Source organism: Filicampus tigris, chromosome 19 (genome assembly GCF_054856515.1).
Source record: "Filicampus tigris isolate MCC_2025a chromosome 19, RoL_Ftig_1.0, whole genome shotgun sequence".
In the NCBI taxonomy this organism is placed as follows: Eukaryota; Metazoa; Chordata; class Actinopteri; order Syngnathiformes; family Syngnathidae; genus Filicampus; species Filicampus tigris.
In genome coordinates, this window is record NC_141235.1 from 3,518,170 (window position 1) to 3,532,601 (window position 14,432).

Sequence of the window (14,432 nt, forward strand, 5' to 3'; positions counted from 1 at the left end):
AATAAAAATGATTGAAAGTGCACCGGCGGTTGTGTCTACCCTTGACCACTTGACCCGTAGTGCTGTATTTGTTGGCTCAGTTGTTTTGTTTATAGTGGCTCATGTAGTCGGCATCGACGGAGTTGCGTGGCTGCAGATAAACGATGCTGATGACAGAAGAGAGAGCAGGGCTGGAATTGAGCGATAGCTAGCAAGTTTTTCATTTTCTTCCTGTGGCTTTTTTGGTGTGTTTTTGTAACAACCGAGGCCTACAATTTATTTAATGGTGTTGAAAACAAACAAAAAATGTTGTAAATGTCAAGAAGCTTCTGCAACTAATACGATGGTGATTCATAACTGGGGATTTTTATGCTCTCTTTGTTTCCCCCTCAGGACCTGCTGGAATAACTGCTCCAGCGCTACACGTCGGGACCAAGCTCACACTTGGCCTTGTAAGCTGCGACTGTGAACCATACTTACTATCAAGGAAATTCCTCAAGCCTCCCGGGTCACCGTTGCTTTTCGCTATCAGGCGGCTTGTGCAGCTGCACGAGCTTCTGTTTCCTCAATACCACACGCTTGAAGCTCTCTTAAACCACTCAGTGGACCATCGGGCTCATCATTAGATGATTATTGGACCAGGACACAATTATCCCCACGATGACCCACTGTCAAATGTAAAGCAAGAAGAAGAAGGACTTTTGCGTGTTATGATCTGGCTCGGATCCGTCTGATCGTCCGTGTAAGTATTATGAATGTAATTTACGACATATTAGCTCAATCGCTTTTTAGGAAGAGCTTATTTCTCACTGAGCCGGGTGAGATCAGTAAACACAAGTGTGCCCCCACCATACGTAATAAAACTGCAGAGTTCATTTCCTCCGCAGAGCTCATTTCCTTTTGCTGCTTTATGGAGTCAATAATTGGAATGGAACTGGTTGCTTCTACAGTCTGCTAATAGAGTTGTGTATGCATTGTGGAGGAACAAATATGACTGGCTATCGAGGAAATATTTCCGATAGATAACTGCCAACAAGCTGACTTGTTAGTTGGTTTGATGTCTTGACTGCCAGCAACAAGCAATTGTTTCTTCTTCTTAGCTCTCAAAGAAGAGACGAATTGGTGGCATCCGTCGGCAGCCATAATGGCCACCGAAGAGAATCTGATCGTCTCGGACAAGCACGCTACACCTCCATCCTCTGCGGTCCGGCCCAGCAGAGAAACCAGATGCCCAAACGAGTGTCAGGAAGTCCGTCAGCACCCGGACCAGTTGTGGCTGCCGAAGCAGCGGAGAAGCCCCGCTCTCCTTTATTACAGGAAGTTGTCGAGTGACAGCGAAAATGAGACCGTTTTGGACACGGAATATGGCTCCTTTGAGTACAGCCCAGAGGTGAAGATTTATCCAGAGCAGCCGGTTGGCAAAAGAATAGAAGCAATCTCCTCGAAGCCCACGAGAGGTTCCGAAGGATCTTTTAGCCAGCTGGACTTTATAACTGAGGGTTTTAAAGACGGCAGAACTGGCGGGGCCCCTTGCTCCTGTACCCGCTTTACCCGCCGTGACTCCGCAGCAGACTCCTGCCACCGTCCTTCATCTTGCCCAAGCTCCAGCCCTGCTCACAGCCCGTCGCTCAATCGCGTCTACTGGCTGAATCGGCGGCGTCTCCGTCGCTCCAGCGTGCCCGTATCAACGGTGGAATTCCACAAGGTAGCAAAAACGCCACTTCCACCAAGCCGTATGGTTTGGAACTGTGAAGCCTGAGCTGGCTGAGTTGGTCTTACAACCTACTTTACCTACTTCCCACTGTTGTACAGTCGTTAAGTACCCCAAGGCCACTTATCTGTCGAATGTTTTGTACTTGCAGACATCACCGTGCCGCTCCTCCCGATGCAGCACCTCCAGTGAACCCAACTCTCTGGTGTCCTCCCCCTGTAGTTCCCCCCTGCCCACTCACCGGCAGCCTCGGCGCAATGGACACGTCCAACATCCCCGACTCAAAGACGGTTTCTCAAGCTTAGAGAGGCTCGGCAGAAACAGTTGGTCCCTGGAGAAATGTTTCGAATCCGTGACGCCGGCCCTGATGCGTAACGACGGGTTGTCCCCAGAAGGGAAAAGGAGGAGCTGCACCAGTGATGAGGGGGCCGAAGAAGACCTGGATAACTCAGAGTTTGTCCGGAACCGTAAGGAGCGTTCTACGGTCCTGGTGAGACGGTTCTTTAAGAATAATCAGAAGGTACGGCCGTGTTTTTTGGAATGTCCTTTCACATGAATTGTATCTCTTCTTGGAGAGAAAAACAGTCAGATTACATCATTTCTGGGAGACAAACGTCAAGACTAATCAGATTGTATCTGTTGTGGTCAGTTTTTGAATCATATATGGGGATTGTTCTGTTATGACGTTAGAAGCAGCAGTAGTCCCAATTTCAGTTTGCTTTGGCTCACTGGTTTTGACTGCAATTTTGAGGAAACTGCCGTTCTCAGTTTTTGCTTTTAACCACAAATAAGTGTCAAGATGATTTAGTGCGTCTCTCGGCAGTCACACACAAGTTTAAGGGAAATGCCATTTCTAGTTTCTGATAAACACGGACAAAAATCCGCAAAGGTTGAATCCAGGCAACTGGACTGTTCTTGTTTGTTGAAGATGTTTCACCTATTAATCCAAAAGGCTTCTTCAGATCTCAATGTTTCGATGTGCAATCTTTGTATTTATGCCTCGTTGGGGGTGGTCAGCAATCCGGTTCACCCCGATTCAAACGTTGCGCATAAGCGTGACTGCGAATCTCCACAGACACACCGCTGAGAGGGCTGCTTTGTCTTTCTGTAAGATGACCAAGTCGGTGTGCACTGGAACCAGAGCCATCGTCCGGACGCTGCCCTCGGGCCGCATCTCGGACGAGGCCTGGGAGGAGGTGATCTGCCGCCCGACACGGCGGCCCAGCAAGAAAGAGATCCTGCCAATCCTGATGCGCTGCGTGGGCGAAGACCTCAAAGTCTGCCAGGGAGTGTTGCACTTCGTCTGGGCCAAGATGCACAAGGTAAAGATGAGATGAAGGACCGGTTGATGTTTTGTGTGTTTCAAGCAATGAGACCGATGCTCTGTCGTTGAACCAACTGCTCGTCAAGCTTGCCGGTCCTGGCATGTGTAACTTTCATGTGTTTTGCATTTGTACTTTGAATGGTCTTTGACAGTGCTCGGGCTGGAAAAACATTTGACATTGAAACCCCCTACAACTTTATGACAATTCATCAAAATAAATAAATAAATCAATCAATAAATACCCTGCGTAAAGTTGCCTAATAATGAGAGTTGGAAGTAGGTTTCCAGACTCGGCCTTCGTGGCGTTGCATCACTGCCTCTTTGCCTGCAGTTATGACGGCGGGGCTCACCCTTGACTTGTTTTGAAGATGATGCGAATTTTCCACTGATGATAAGGCATCGGTTTGGATGTAGGTTTGCCTCTCAAACGTCTCATTTCTCCGCGCACAAGCGAGAGTGAAGCCCTGTGGAAGGCTGCGGTTTCACTTATTTACCTCACGGCTGATTTGAAGCCTTTTTGCTCTCTCCTATTTGGGTTGAAATGTGAAGCCTGCGATGCATTAAAGATGAATAATGTTTTCTAGAAGTATGTTAATAGACCAACACGCACACACACACACACAGGCTCTTTGTTCAGGCTGCGGAAAAGTGATTTATTCCCCGGTTAGTTCTGCTCACCATATTACTGACAGGCCCAATGACTGAGCCCTCTGTCCTCGTGTGTGCGTGTGCGCGCCTGTGTGTGTAAATGCGCTGAGCAGAATTGGCAAGCGGGAAAAGCCACAAAAAAATTGAAGGAAAGGTAAATGAGAATGAGATGGTTGAGAACTCCAATGTTCTAGCTCAGGGATTCCCAAACGGTGGCGCGCGTATTTTCACCAACGCTTGTGTGCAATTTCATTCGCCATACAGTCACACTTTGATGCGCTGTTTCAGTTTGAAGAATGTGTCAAGTAAATTCTGAGATTTGTTCCTAAATACATGATACATGTTTGAAGATAGTTGCTGGAAACGTGCATTGACTGAAAACTGTGTAGTATTCAGTTGTGGAGCTATTGCATTAAGCTATTATTTACGTGCTGCTTTAGAGTGCCCCGTTGTTGATTGTGAGTGCAGGCATGTTGTGCATACTTGAAAACAGAAGGGAGGGGGGGGAAAAAAAATCTGATTTGGCAGCCAGCCAGCATTTGGACAGATGACTCTGGCTAGCATGGCCACTTTAGAGTGCCTCGTTGTTGTGCCATGGAAATCCCGGCGATGACCCGTTGGTACAAATTCAAGCCACTGTAAGACTTGAGTGGATAGATTTTAAAGATGCTAGATGAACTCTGTGGTGTGTCAAATTCAGAAGACATTCATTTTCAGTTCATAGGGACTTTAATTTGTTGGTTTATTGGCTTTTAATAAGGGACTGTGGCAATCCTGTTAAGATGCTTGGCTGCTCTGGATCATGTTAAAATGTCAAGGTACGCTCATGCTCTTTCCAAATTTCCCCTGCGCATCTCTGCAGGTCGTCAAACACTAAGAGGTGGCAACTTTGCATGCGCAGCTTGACTTTTGCATTTTTATGGACGTTCTTGTGTTTTCTGCGGCTTGGTTCGTACACACGCCGGACTACCACAACAGAGCCTGTCACTGTCTAAGGTTACTCGCATGTGGAAGTGTGTGTATGTGTGTGTGTGGGTACACGCTCGCACTCACGCCGCCTGCAGCGTGGTTTCTGACTTTGGCCGAGTGTTTTTACGAGGCCTTTGTGGTTGCCGGAATACGGCTGGAGCTGAGTCCAAGCGGAGCCGCTTTTAACGCACCCATTCAAATGAGTGGGCGTCGCCAGCGCTTCCCCCTTGTCCAAGCAGCATATGAGCTACTCCTGTTCGACATCACCGCTGACTCACAATCGGCAGCAGTCAATGAGGACAGAGCTGTCGCAATGAAAACATGCGAGCAGTTTCATCATCACATCCGATGTGAAGTCGTATAACACCCACGTTGGATAATTTTGTGCAAAAAAAAAAATGGCCTCTAATTTAAGGTCATTAACCCTTAGCCTCACGATACTACATTTTCACTCGCACTCGACAACGCTTAGTACACTGGCTCTCTGTGCAAGGTCTTTTTTTTTTTTTTTTTCTGGGCTATCCCGCAGCCCCTGTCTGTTTATTGCTACAAGTAACGACGCGAGCCAAAGAATACAGGATTATATGAGTGTGGAATATGAGCAGGGAGCAAAATGGAGAGCAGCAACGTTCAAGCGAGAGAAAGAGAAGATTACATTGGAGTGGTGGAAAAAGTAGCAAGAAGGTCCTTGCTGGAATTAAAAGCCAGAAATGAGGACAGTTTGAGAGGTTAGGAAGCTTAACGTAAGATGCAAAAAAAAAAAAAAAAAAAATCGTAAATATTTATTTTATTTCGATTAGTACGACTTGGACGCTTGTATAAAGACGCTGTGTGTTTCACTTTTTAGCATTCTTAACTGTCATTCAAGTGTGAAAAGAAGTCAACTGTCCTGAAGTATTTCAGAACTCACTTTTTTATTGTCCATCAGCTCATTCAACAGGCAGGACGTTTCCAGAAAGTTATTCAAAGCACATTCAATGCCAAGGTCGTATTTTTATGTCTTTTAAGAATCCAGACATTCAATCCCAGATATGTATTTTTATATATATATATATATATATATATATATATATATATACGTTTCTAAAATTTGAGTCTAAAGGAGGGTCTGAAAATGGCTGTCACTGAATGAGTTTTAACAATACACAATATCAAGACCTGAGCTGTGTTTCTTTTTCTGTAGCAAACACGCAAAGATTGAAACGTGAATATCTTGACGTTTGATCCTCCATATGTAATGCCGTGAGATTGAGGACTTGTAGCTTGACTCTATGTGACATAGTCAGGAAAAAAAATGCCTCCAAAGCTGCATCATGTTATATTAAGAAAGTTCCAAACCTTTTGACTGTTGACATCAGAGTCCATGTCATTTACAGCTGATGTATTTGTGGTTGTGGACTTTTACTCAACTGAAGTCCCGTGAGACTTCAAGAAGTCTTGCAAAGTTTCCACACACTCACGGATGGCTCCGGTTCAAGATCTGGATTTTTGTCGGACTTCAGAGGCGCAATTATCTCAAATTCGAAGTTCCACTGGACCGTACGTGGTCATTATCGACATTGGCTTTCAACGCACCTTTTGCCGTTAAGAGCCAGGGAAGTCAAACAGGCAAAGGGGGAAGTGATCCCCACCTGACAGACACGCACACCTGCCACAGGAACCAAACCGGAGGTGCCTTCTGTTGTATCTCTCTTGCGGATTCTACAGTCCATGTTGAATCCTTTCAATTGAACCAAAGTGCCCGCCTGGCTGAGCGGTAAGTGATGACGGCGAGGCATAGTCGCGGGGATGCGCCCGTGTAATTACGCTCGCCTTATTACAGATGATACAGGAATAGAACGTGTCCTCGAGGGACTCGTTTTTTTACTCCTCGGCGCGTCTCGTCGCAAGCGGACTCGGGCCAGAATGTTGTCGGGTTGCCGTCGATCTATGTCATGGGAAAGTAAATAAAACGCAGGAAAAAAAAAAGCGCTTTCTCACGGGCTATTAGTGTCACGGTATTTTGGAGCATGTTAAGATCACTCTGAAATTATCTTTATCGATATACAAAGTAGAAGTGAATGCAGATGCCCGGAAGCGGAGATTCCTGAGCTTTTCAGTCTAATGTCCTTTTCTTTTGGAGCGACATAAAAATCGAAAGCAGGTTCAACGGAATTTGATAAACGCAGTCCAAACTATTTGCATCATTTCCTGTCTGGCGGGAAGACATAGTTGAGGAGATTATCACTATTAGTACAGTGGAACTCTGTTTTACTATCACACGATCACTCGCATAGTTTTTGAATGTGGCTATCAATTGTTTTTGGATTAAAAACCCTCTCTGATTTCCTCCTCTTGTCTGTGATTGGTTGCACTGCTTTAAAAATCTCACGTATGCTTTTTCTTATGACCTAAAAAGTAGGACAGCCGGCAATCAATTTCTTCAGAAACAAGTGGCTTCAAGCTGCCAAGCTAACCATAAAATTACCCGTTGTGTACTTCAAACAACCATATAACTGGGACTTAGCGCCTGCAAGTTTAATGCTAACCACCAGCATCAGTGTTGCGGTATTGTAACCCTTTAAGTAACGGATTTAGACAGATAAGATAACAATACTCACAGGCATATATTCTTTATCCTCTGCGAAGATCGACTCTTATTGTTGTAGCCTGGTGAGGAGCTGAGACCGTTATTTCCACTCCGAATGTCCGTTGTTTGTTGTTTGTACTGGTAATTGGAAACCAAATGATTACCTCCACTGAGGATTTGTTTAGTTAGCAAAACAAGTATATGCAAAAACTATTACCTGCTATTTTTTTTTTTTCATGAAATTGGTAAGAGTTGACAGGCATGCCTCGTGACCATTATTATCATTCCTTTATTCTCTCCTGTGTTGCTCTACTACAAAGGAATGTGCCGAGCGGGCCACTTTCTCACTCAGCTGCGCGTTGTGGCTTAGCCGGAGATTAGCGCGTGTGCGCGCGCGTGTTACAGCATTTGTGTGCAAAACACACTCTTGTTTCGTCAGATGTCTACTTAACACATTATTTAGTGTCATCTGCAGGGACAGCTCTACTGTACTGGTCGCTCCATTAACTGTTGCTATGCTCGCAAACAGCGTGCGGAGTTTGTTTTTACCGAAACGCACGGGGGTGACATTGGCGTGTCAAAACTGCATCTGGGTGTGTTTTTCCATTTCATTGGGTGGAAATGTGTGTATGCGCTGCCAGCTCAGGCGCCTCACGTCTTGGTGACAGGAAAATTGCAGGGGGGTGTCATTTGCCTTTATTGAGCCAGGGCACATATTTGACGTTCGAAAAGTCTCATGGTACGCCGTCCGACAAAAATGTCACAAAATGTCCGTTTAGTTTTCTTGGGTCAAGCAAATGTATTCCACCTGCAAGTCTTCTAAAGCTAAGTCACGTGTTTGATTTACCTACATTTCCCACTGTGGCATACCTGTGCAGTGTGTATGTAAATAACAGGCCACGGAAGATGTAATGGAGCTTTACTGGGACGGATTCTGAGGGTATATCCCATAACCTGCCAGCTCAATTTGGATTATCAAGTGGATTCAATAAGCAAAATGTTACTGTCGTGCGCTATTTTGGGCGCACTCGATAAATAGCGCAATTGATGTAAAAATAGTCCGGCCCCTTTGTGAAACACTTGCACTTGTGACGCAGGAGGTCAGCCAGTCAGGGTTTAACCCAAATTGAAACAAAATGTTCAAAGTGTGACGTCAGGGTTGTGCGCAGCACGTCGATTTCAAACGAAAACGAGAAAGTGTGGAAATAGGACGCTATGTACACGCTGTCATTCGGTACACTTGCATGATTGAACAAGAGCTAATACAAAAGGTGTATGATACATTCTGGAATGTGGGAGTGACATTCACAACGGAGCCTTCTCGACACAACTCTTAATATTGCCTCTCATTAGATTGTGCAGTAGCTTCAAGTTGCCTTGCTAAACTACTTCCATCAAGTCTATTTTCCTTATACGCTGTTGCATTATGTGGCGAAAATAAAAACCTAATTGATCCCGCTTGGGTTGAGCAAGTGACGAATGGAAAGGGATCTTATGGTGCCATCTAGGGGAGACAACTCCGCAGTGCGCAGAAAATGAGGAACCTGTCCTTGGTAAGCCGCTGGAGGGCAATGCCGCATGGTCACGCAAGTCTAAAAACCTTGTCTCTCCCATGCACTGGAGATTTGCACCATTGGGAGACTTTGTACCTTGTGGAAGCAATTAGTGTTGTACAATCCATGATGAATATGGGCCCTCATTACCAAGCAAGCCGAGCCAGGCGAGCATTGATCAAAGACATGCAAATGAAGGCCGAAGGGGGTGGCCAGCTGTTTGCATTGTCCTCAATGCAATTTGGATGTTAAGGGTTCCACTTCATTAGCCACATTCAGCGGGACGATTTACAAACTGGATTTCTTTCCACGGTGGGCCTTGCATTTGGTAGCCGGGGCGTCAGTGGGGATTTAATCCACCTCTTAATACCACCATTAGCACATTGCGATTATAGAAACTGTCAATACTATTCAAAACCACAATATAACAGCACCCAATATACAACTGATGTTTCTGTAATAATGTGACAAAAACATAGGAAATGTAAAATTAAATATGCCATGTCCGCCAGAGGTGCAGATTATCAAAGATATTAACATGTTAAGATCGCTACAAATGGGCTTTGGTAGTTGAAGTAAGTGGCTTGTAGCAAGCTATATAACAAGTGAGGAAGAATTAATTAAAAAAAAATATATATATATTGTGGCGCGCTTGTAAATCCTCCCTCTGCAAAAAACGCAGACTTTTTCGACAAGAGGGAAAGTCCGGTTAGCGGCAAGGTTGACGTTGAGGCTGACATCTGACTGGAAAAAAAAAAAACAACTGACATACACATATTAGAAGCAGTTAGCAAGGAAACATGTAACAAAAGTATGTAGCAAAATAAAGACAATTATTGACTGTTGGGAATACATTCATCCAATTTCATAAAACAAATCATTAAGTGTATTAGCATAGCTGCCCAAGTCATTTGAATGTTTTTGGATAACAAGAAAGACTAAGAATGTACGCAAACATAAACTTCAATAGTAACGCCGGGACATTTTTGGAAGAAATTCTTTTTCTCTTGTTTTTGATACTTTACGTGACCAGTTGACTTTGAGTTGTCGCCGTCAAAACGCGCAGAGGTTATTATGAGTTTTGTCAGACACACTGTGTACACACACCCGAGGAGGATCGATTGAAACACGATGTACAGTACCAGCGTCTCCCCTTCATCTTTGTGTGTTTAGAGTACGCTGACCGATAGCATCTTGCAGGCCTGTTGCATTATAACCTAATATGGGGGTTACCCTAGGCAGAGATATCAGCCCCCTTTTTTTTCCCCCTCTCCTTGCTTTGTCCCTCACGTTCATTTGCTTCCCTTCTCTCTCTCTCTCTCTCTCTCTCGCACTCCTCTCTCTCTTTTCGCTAGCTTTGTTGATGTAGAGCGCGCACGCACTCCCACTCTTTCTTCATCACTCTCGCTCTCCTGTGCCCTTTTTTTAAATTTTCCTCCTTCTTGCACTCTTTTCCGAGCTAACTCGGACAACGAGGGATTTGGATGGAGTAGTCCTCAAATGTATCGGAACTGTGAGTAATAGTTTTCATTCATAAATTTTGCGGGTTTTATGTTACACTATTGATCTCACGAGTCTCGCAGGTTCATTAAGCAAAATGGTTGAATGCTGTGAGTCTGAATGGGTCAGCTTTTAAATAAAGGTGATGCAATGGATTCACTCGATGCACGTCAGCCGGAGTAACTTTTTGCCCAATTTTGTACACGTCTTACATTTTCTACAACTTTCTTGCATGTAGAGCAGAAAGAACATCCATCATGCTAGTCTGGGACTGTCATACCGGCGTTCTGTGCGATTATGTCGCAGCCCCGTGTTGTATGACATCATGAGAACTGTAAATTTGGGGGGGGGGGGGGGGTAGAGGGGTGTGAAAGCATCCCGCTGGAGGCTCGTGGGTAATGACTTCCAGCTTGTTGGGATCTCAACGTGGTCTTCTGTTGACACTTTCTGGGCCATTCCTTGGTTTGTGTGAAACAGAAAACCGGTAAAATCACAATCAAAAGTGTACAGGAAATTTTTTTTTTGTGAAATGGAGCTGACCTGTCATTTAGTTATCATTTAAGGGGGAGCTTTCACTTTTCTGTGGTAGGTCAGCATGAAAATGATTGACACTTTGTCAGTCATGCCTTCGGTTTCTTATTGGTTGTTTTTCCTCGGGCGCGGTGGCACAAATCGTGTTGTGTTTTTTATTTTTCTTTGTCACGTCATATTGACAGTTTTTAAACCGTGACAAAAAGTGCTCCCCATTTATAGCTGATATATTTCTCATGTATTTTTTTGTAAAGTGAAACTTTTTTTTCCCCTTATACATCATTTCTCATAATCACTATTACGTCATATTCAAAATGTAGTCCTGTAAAATTGACTTCTAATCATAACTATTGTAGGATTATGATGTCCTGATTAGAAAAAAAAAATCTATTCGTAAAATTATGATATCTTCCCTAATATGAAATCAGAAAATTCTACAATTTTGTAGTTGTTCTTATTCACTTAACTGTAACCTTATTCACTTAACTGTAACCTGCCTCTCCCCCTATAAATCTAAACCGTTTTCCTCCTCCCCTGGGGATGCATGGAGCAAACGATATCCATCAAGTGCACGATTTGTTCTCGAAACCCGAGACGCTGATTGTGTTAACTTTATGAGGATCATTTTTCAAGCTGCGCACGCTGACCTCATCTCCTATAATAAGCGTTATACCAATTGTCTGCTTAGTGCCGTTTTTTGTTTCTAAACTATGCATGCGCTGACAGTTTTTTTTTTTTTTTGTTGAATACTTTGTTGTTTTCCTACGTATTGCTTCATTGTTTACCCGCGGTCTTAGCATGTGCCCCCAGATGCACAGCCCACTGTGTACACAGCGTGATGCTGCAAGCTTGCTAAAAGGTGTGAGGCAGTGCTGCGGGGATGGGCTTTGCTCAAGCAACTCCTTGTGAAATTCAGCCGGCTGTTAGAAATAAAGGCCAAGCAGACATTTCATCCGTCTAGGAGCCAATAATCATACCATATTTTTTTTTAAAACTGTTTTGTGATTGAGCGCTCACTTCGCCGCTTAGAAGAACAATTGCGGTGCCTGTAAATTACTGAAAATAAATTCTGAATGATGAGCTATCATATCATATTCTTCACAATGGATGATTCAGTGCGAGCACTAAATTCGCCGAGCCCTACTTAGTATTTAGTTTATTCACTGCGATGTACACGTGTGTTTTGCAGCCCTACACTAAACTTTTTTTTTTTTTTTTTTTCACAAGCATGGAAGTGAATCAAGTTGAGAAAGGCCAGACTCTGTCTGCGGCGGGCAAACATTACCTCGTGGAGACAAAAAAAAAAAAAAAAAAAAACACAGCCGACAAGGTCAGTGCATGTGCATGCGGGGCGGGGCTAAGACAAAATGATTGCAGCGTTTTCACTGCTATGTCTGCCCCGGTTGCTTGGTGCAGGCGCTCGGTTGACGTCTCCGAATCCAGTTCACACGCAGTCCAAGGAAGGTGGGCTTAAAAACGTCTGCTTCCTGAAATACCAAAGCTGCTGAACATACCTGGCGCCTTTTGAAAGCGATAAAGTGCTATTGATTGAAAGCCACTTTTGGGTGGGCACGCTCAGTCTTTCCTTCAGCAATGGGCAGGAATCTCTTTCCCTCAGACTCTCTTATGTACCTTAATTCAGTGAGTCCCAACCAGAAGATCTTCGGCTTGTCAAATCGATTTTAAAGAGTGGATAACCGTATATAACTCTGATTTTAAAAGCCACTATGTCGATATTCGGTACATGGCCGCCAAGTGCGTGTCAGGCCTCCCGTGAGAAGCAAAAGGTTACTACTGACGTCGCCGCATTGACCTGAGCTCTGAGACCACTGGCCAGAATAACAGAGTTCTTTTAATGGCGACCCCTCTCCCACCGAGGCTGGGCTAACCTTCACCCTTCCTTTCATGAGTCGTCTAAAAGTAGTTGTCAGGAGAAGTGATGTATCTGCGAGCTTTTCTTTGAATGCGCGCTTCGTGGGAGAGTACACCGGGCTCGACGGGTATCTATAGGAGTGTTTTATTTTTCCCTCTGTGATGACTTGTGCATTCTGGAATTACATTGCCAGGATTTGTACGAAACTGGCAGCAGATGTTGTCCTTGCAATTTTGTAGCGCAGTTAGATGAATGGATGCTTAGCTAGCTTTAGCCAACTAGCTAGCTAGCTAGAATAGATGGATTGTTTTGCTTTGACGTGCGACCGCAGATTTAAGAAATTAGTGCTGCGGGATGGCAGTGAACTCAATTCAACGGTCTTCACAATAAGCGGCACTTTGGTAAATAGCAAACCATTCTTCAAAAAGGAGGTTTAACGAGACACGTTTCTAGATTATGTATGTATGGTTGGCAAAAAAAGTGAAAGCTTAAGGTTATATTTGTGTACGATATCACCAGGTGCCAACATAAATCCTGGATAATAGAGGGCCAAGTATTGATCCCTGCGGGACTCCGAGTGAAATTCCATTGTGGCCACAGGGCAAATTAAACCGCTAATTATACTAATACTATAAACTGTGTATATTTGGTGTTTTGTGTGTGTGTGTGTGTGTCATGGGGAGGGAGTATGGGAGTGTTGGTGGTGGGTCGCAATTCATCCAAGCCAAGAACTCATGATATGGTTGGTTTTGTTTCACTGAAGACACTTCCAAGCCCTCCAGCGTGCCTGCTGTGAGTCGCACATCGGCACAGGGCGGGAGTTGTGAGCGTGCGTGTCTACGTTTGTAAATTTGTATGCGGTCGTATTCGCATGTGCGCATTCCAGCTCAAAGTTCAGTACATCTGCACGGTGCCCCACCGCGCCCTCCGCTAATCCCCTCCGAGAATGGCTGTTACCGGGCAGAGAGTTGAACCCGATGGATTGCTAATACATCTTAAAAGTTCACTCGCTCCCAAAAGTGCAGCTTCTGCAGGTGTCATTCGGCTGCTTAATGAGGCGCTGAGTGGATCACTGATTATTTGCATGGCTGGATTTATGAATGGGATTCGGGACAAGTAGTTAGAGGCACGGTCTTTGAGAAGCACCGACTTTCTGAACTAAACATGTCTTCAAATAGGACACATGATCTGACCATGCAGTGCAGTTGTCAGTTCAAGTAGCTGAGCTCATCACATCCTACACGAGCAGTAGAATATTTATGATTGAATGGCACCCAGGGCTGAATGAATTTTAAAAATACAGCAAGGCCTTTGTGGATTTCTATTTTTATCCTAGGAAATTGAGATGATCCATCCAAATCTGACTTGTTTAACCAAACGGCCGTTGCTTAAGTAACGTTTTTTTTTTTTTTTTTTACACTATCGTAAAAATAACTGAACCACTGCATATTTAACTATAATGATGCATTAAAGTGCTCCTAACATACTCTTGAACCACTATCAAATTTTCAAAGTCATACCCATCTGTGTAAATTGGCAAGCGATGGCTTTCTAAACGAGTTGGCTCAAATATATATTTTGTTTTTAATATCCCTAAAATTCATTCTCAACTTTTGCTTCTACAACCAGGACGTTTCCCCCTTCATCACGACCCTAAATTGGAATTTGGGCGGGGAGCAGCTGCCGCTAGTGGCCTCTAATTTACTTTGACTGGACTTAAACCATTAGCATTTCCTGTCCACTTGGAGTAAGATGAGCTACAGGGCTGAATTTGT

The 14,432-nt window shown here is 44.3% G+C and overlaps 1 protein-coding gene across 2 annotated transcripts in view; it reads left to right on the plus strand.

The window, feature by feature from the left end:
• Positions 1-14,432, plus strand: part of plce1 (phospholipase C, epsilon 1) — a 49,089-nt gene that overhangs the window by 5,354 nt on the left and 29,303 nt on the right. For both annotated transcript variants that reach the window (XM_086017149.1, XM_086017148.1), the window contains exons 2-5: positions 373-721; positions 1,080-1,684; positions 1,842-2,210; positions 2,803-3,012. In XM_086017149.1, coding sequence (XP_085873275.1) covers positions 1,124-1,684; positions 1,842-2,210; positions 2,803-3,012 — 1,140 coding nt within the window. In that variant the 5' untranslated portion in view covers positions 373-721; positions 1,080-1,123. The remainder of the gene's footprint in view (positions 1-372; positions 722-1,079; positions 1,685-1,841; positions 2,211-2,802; positions 3,013-14,432) is intronic.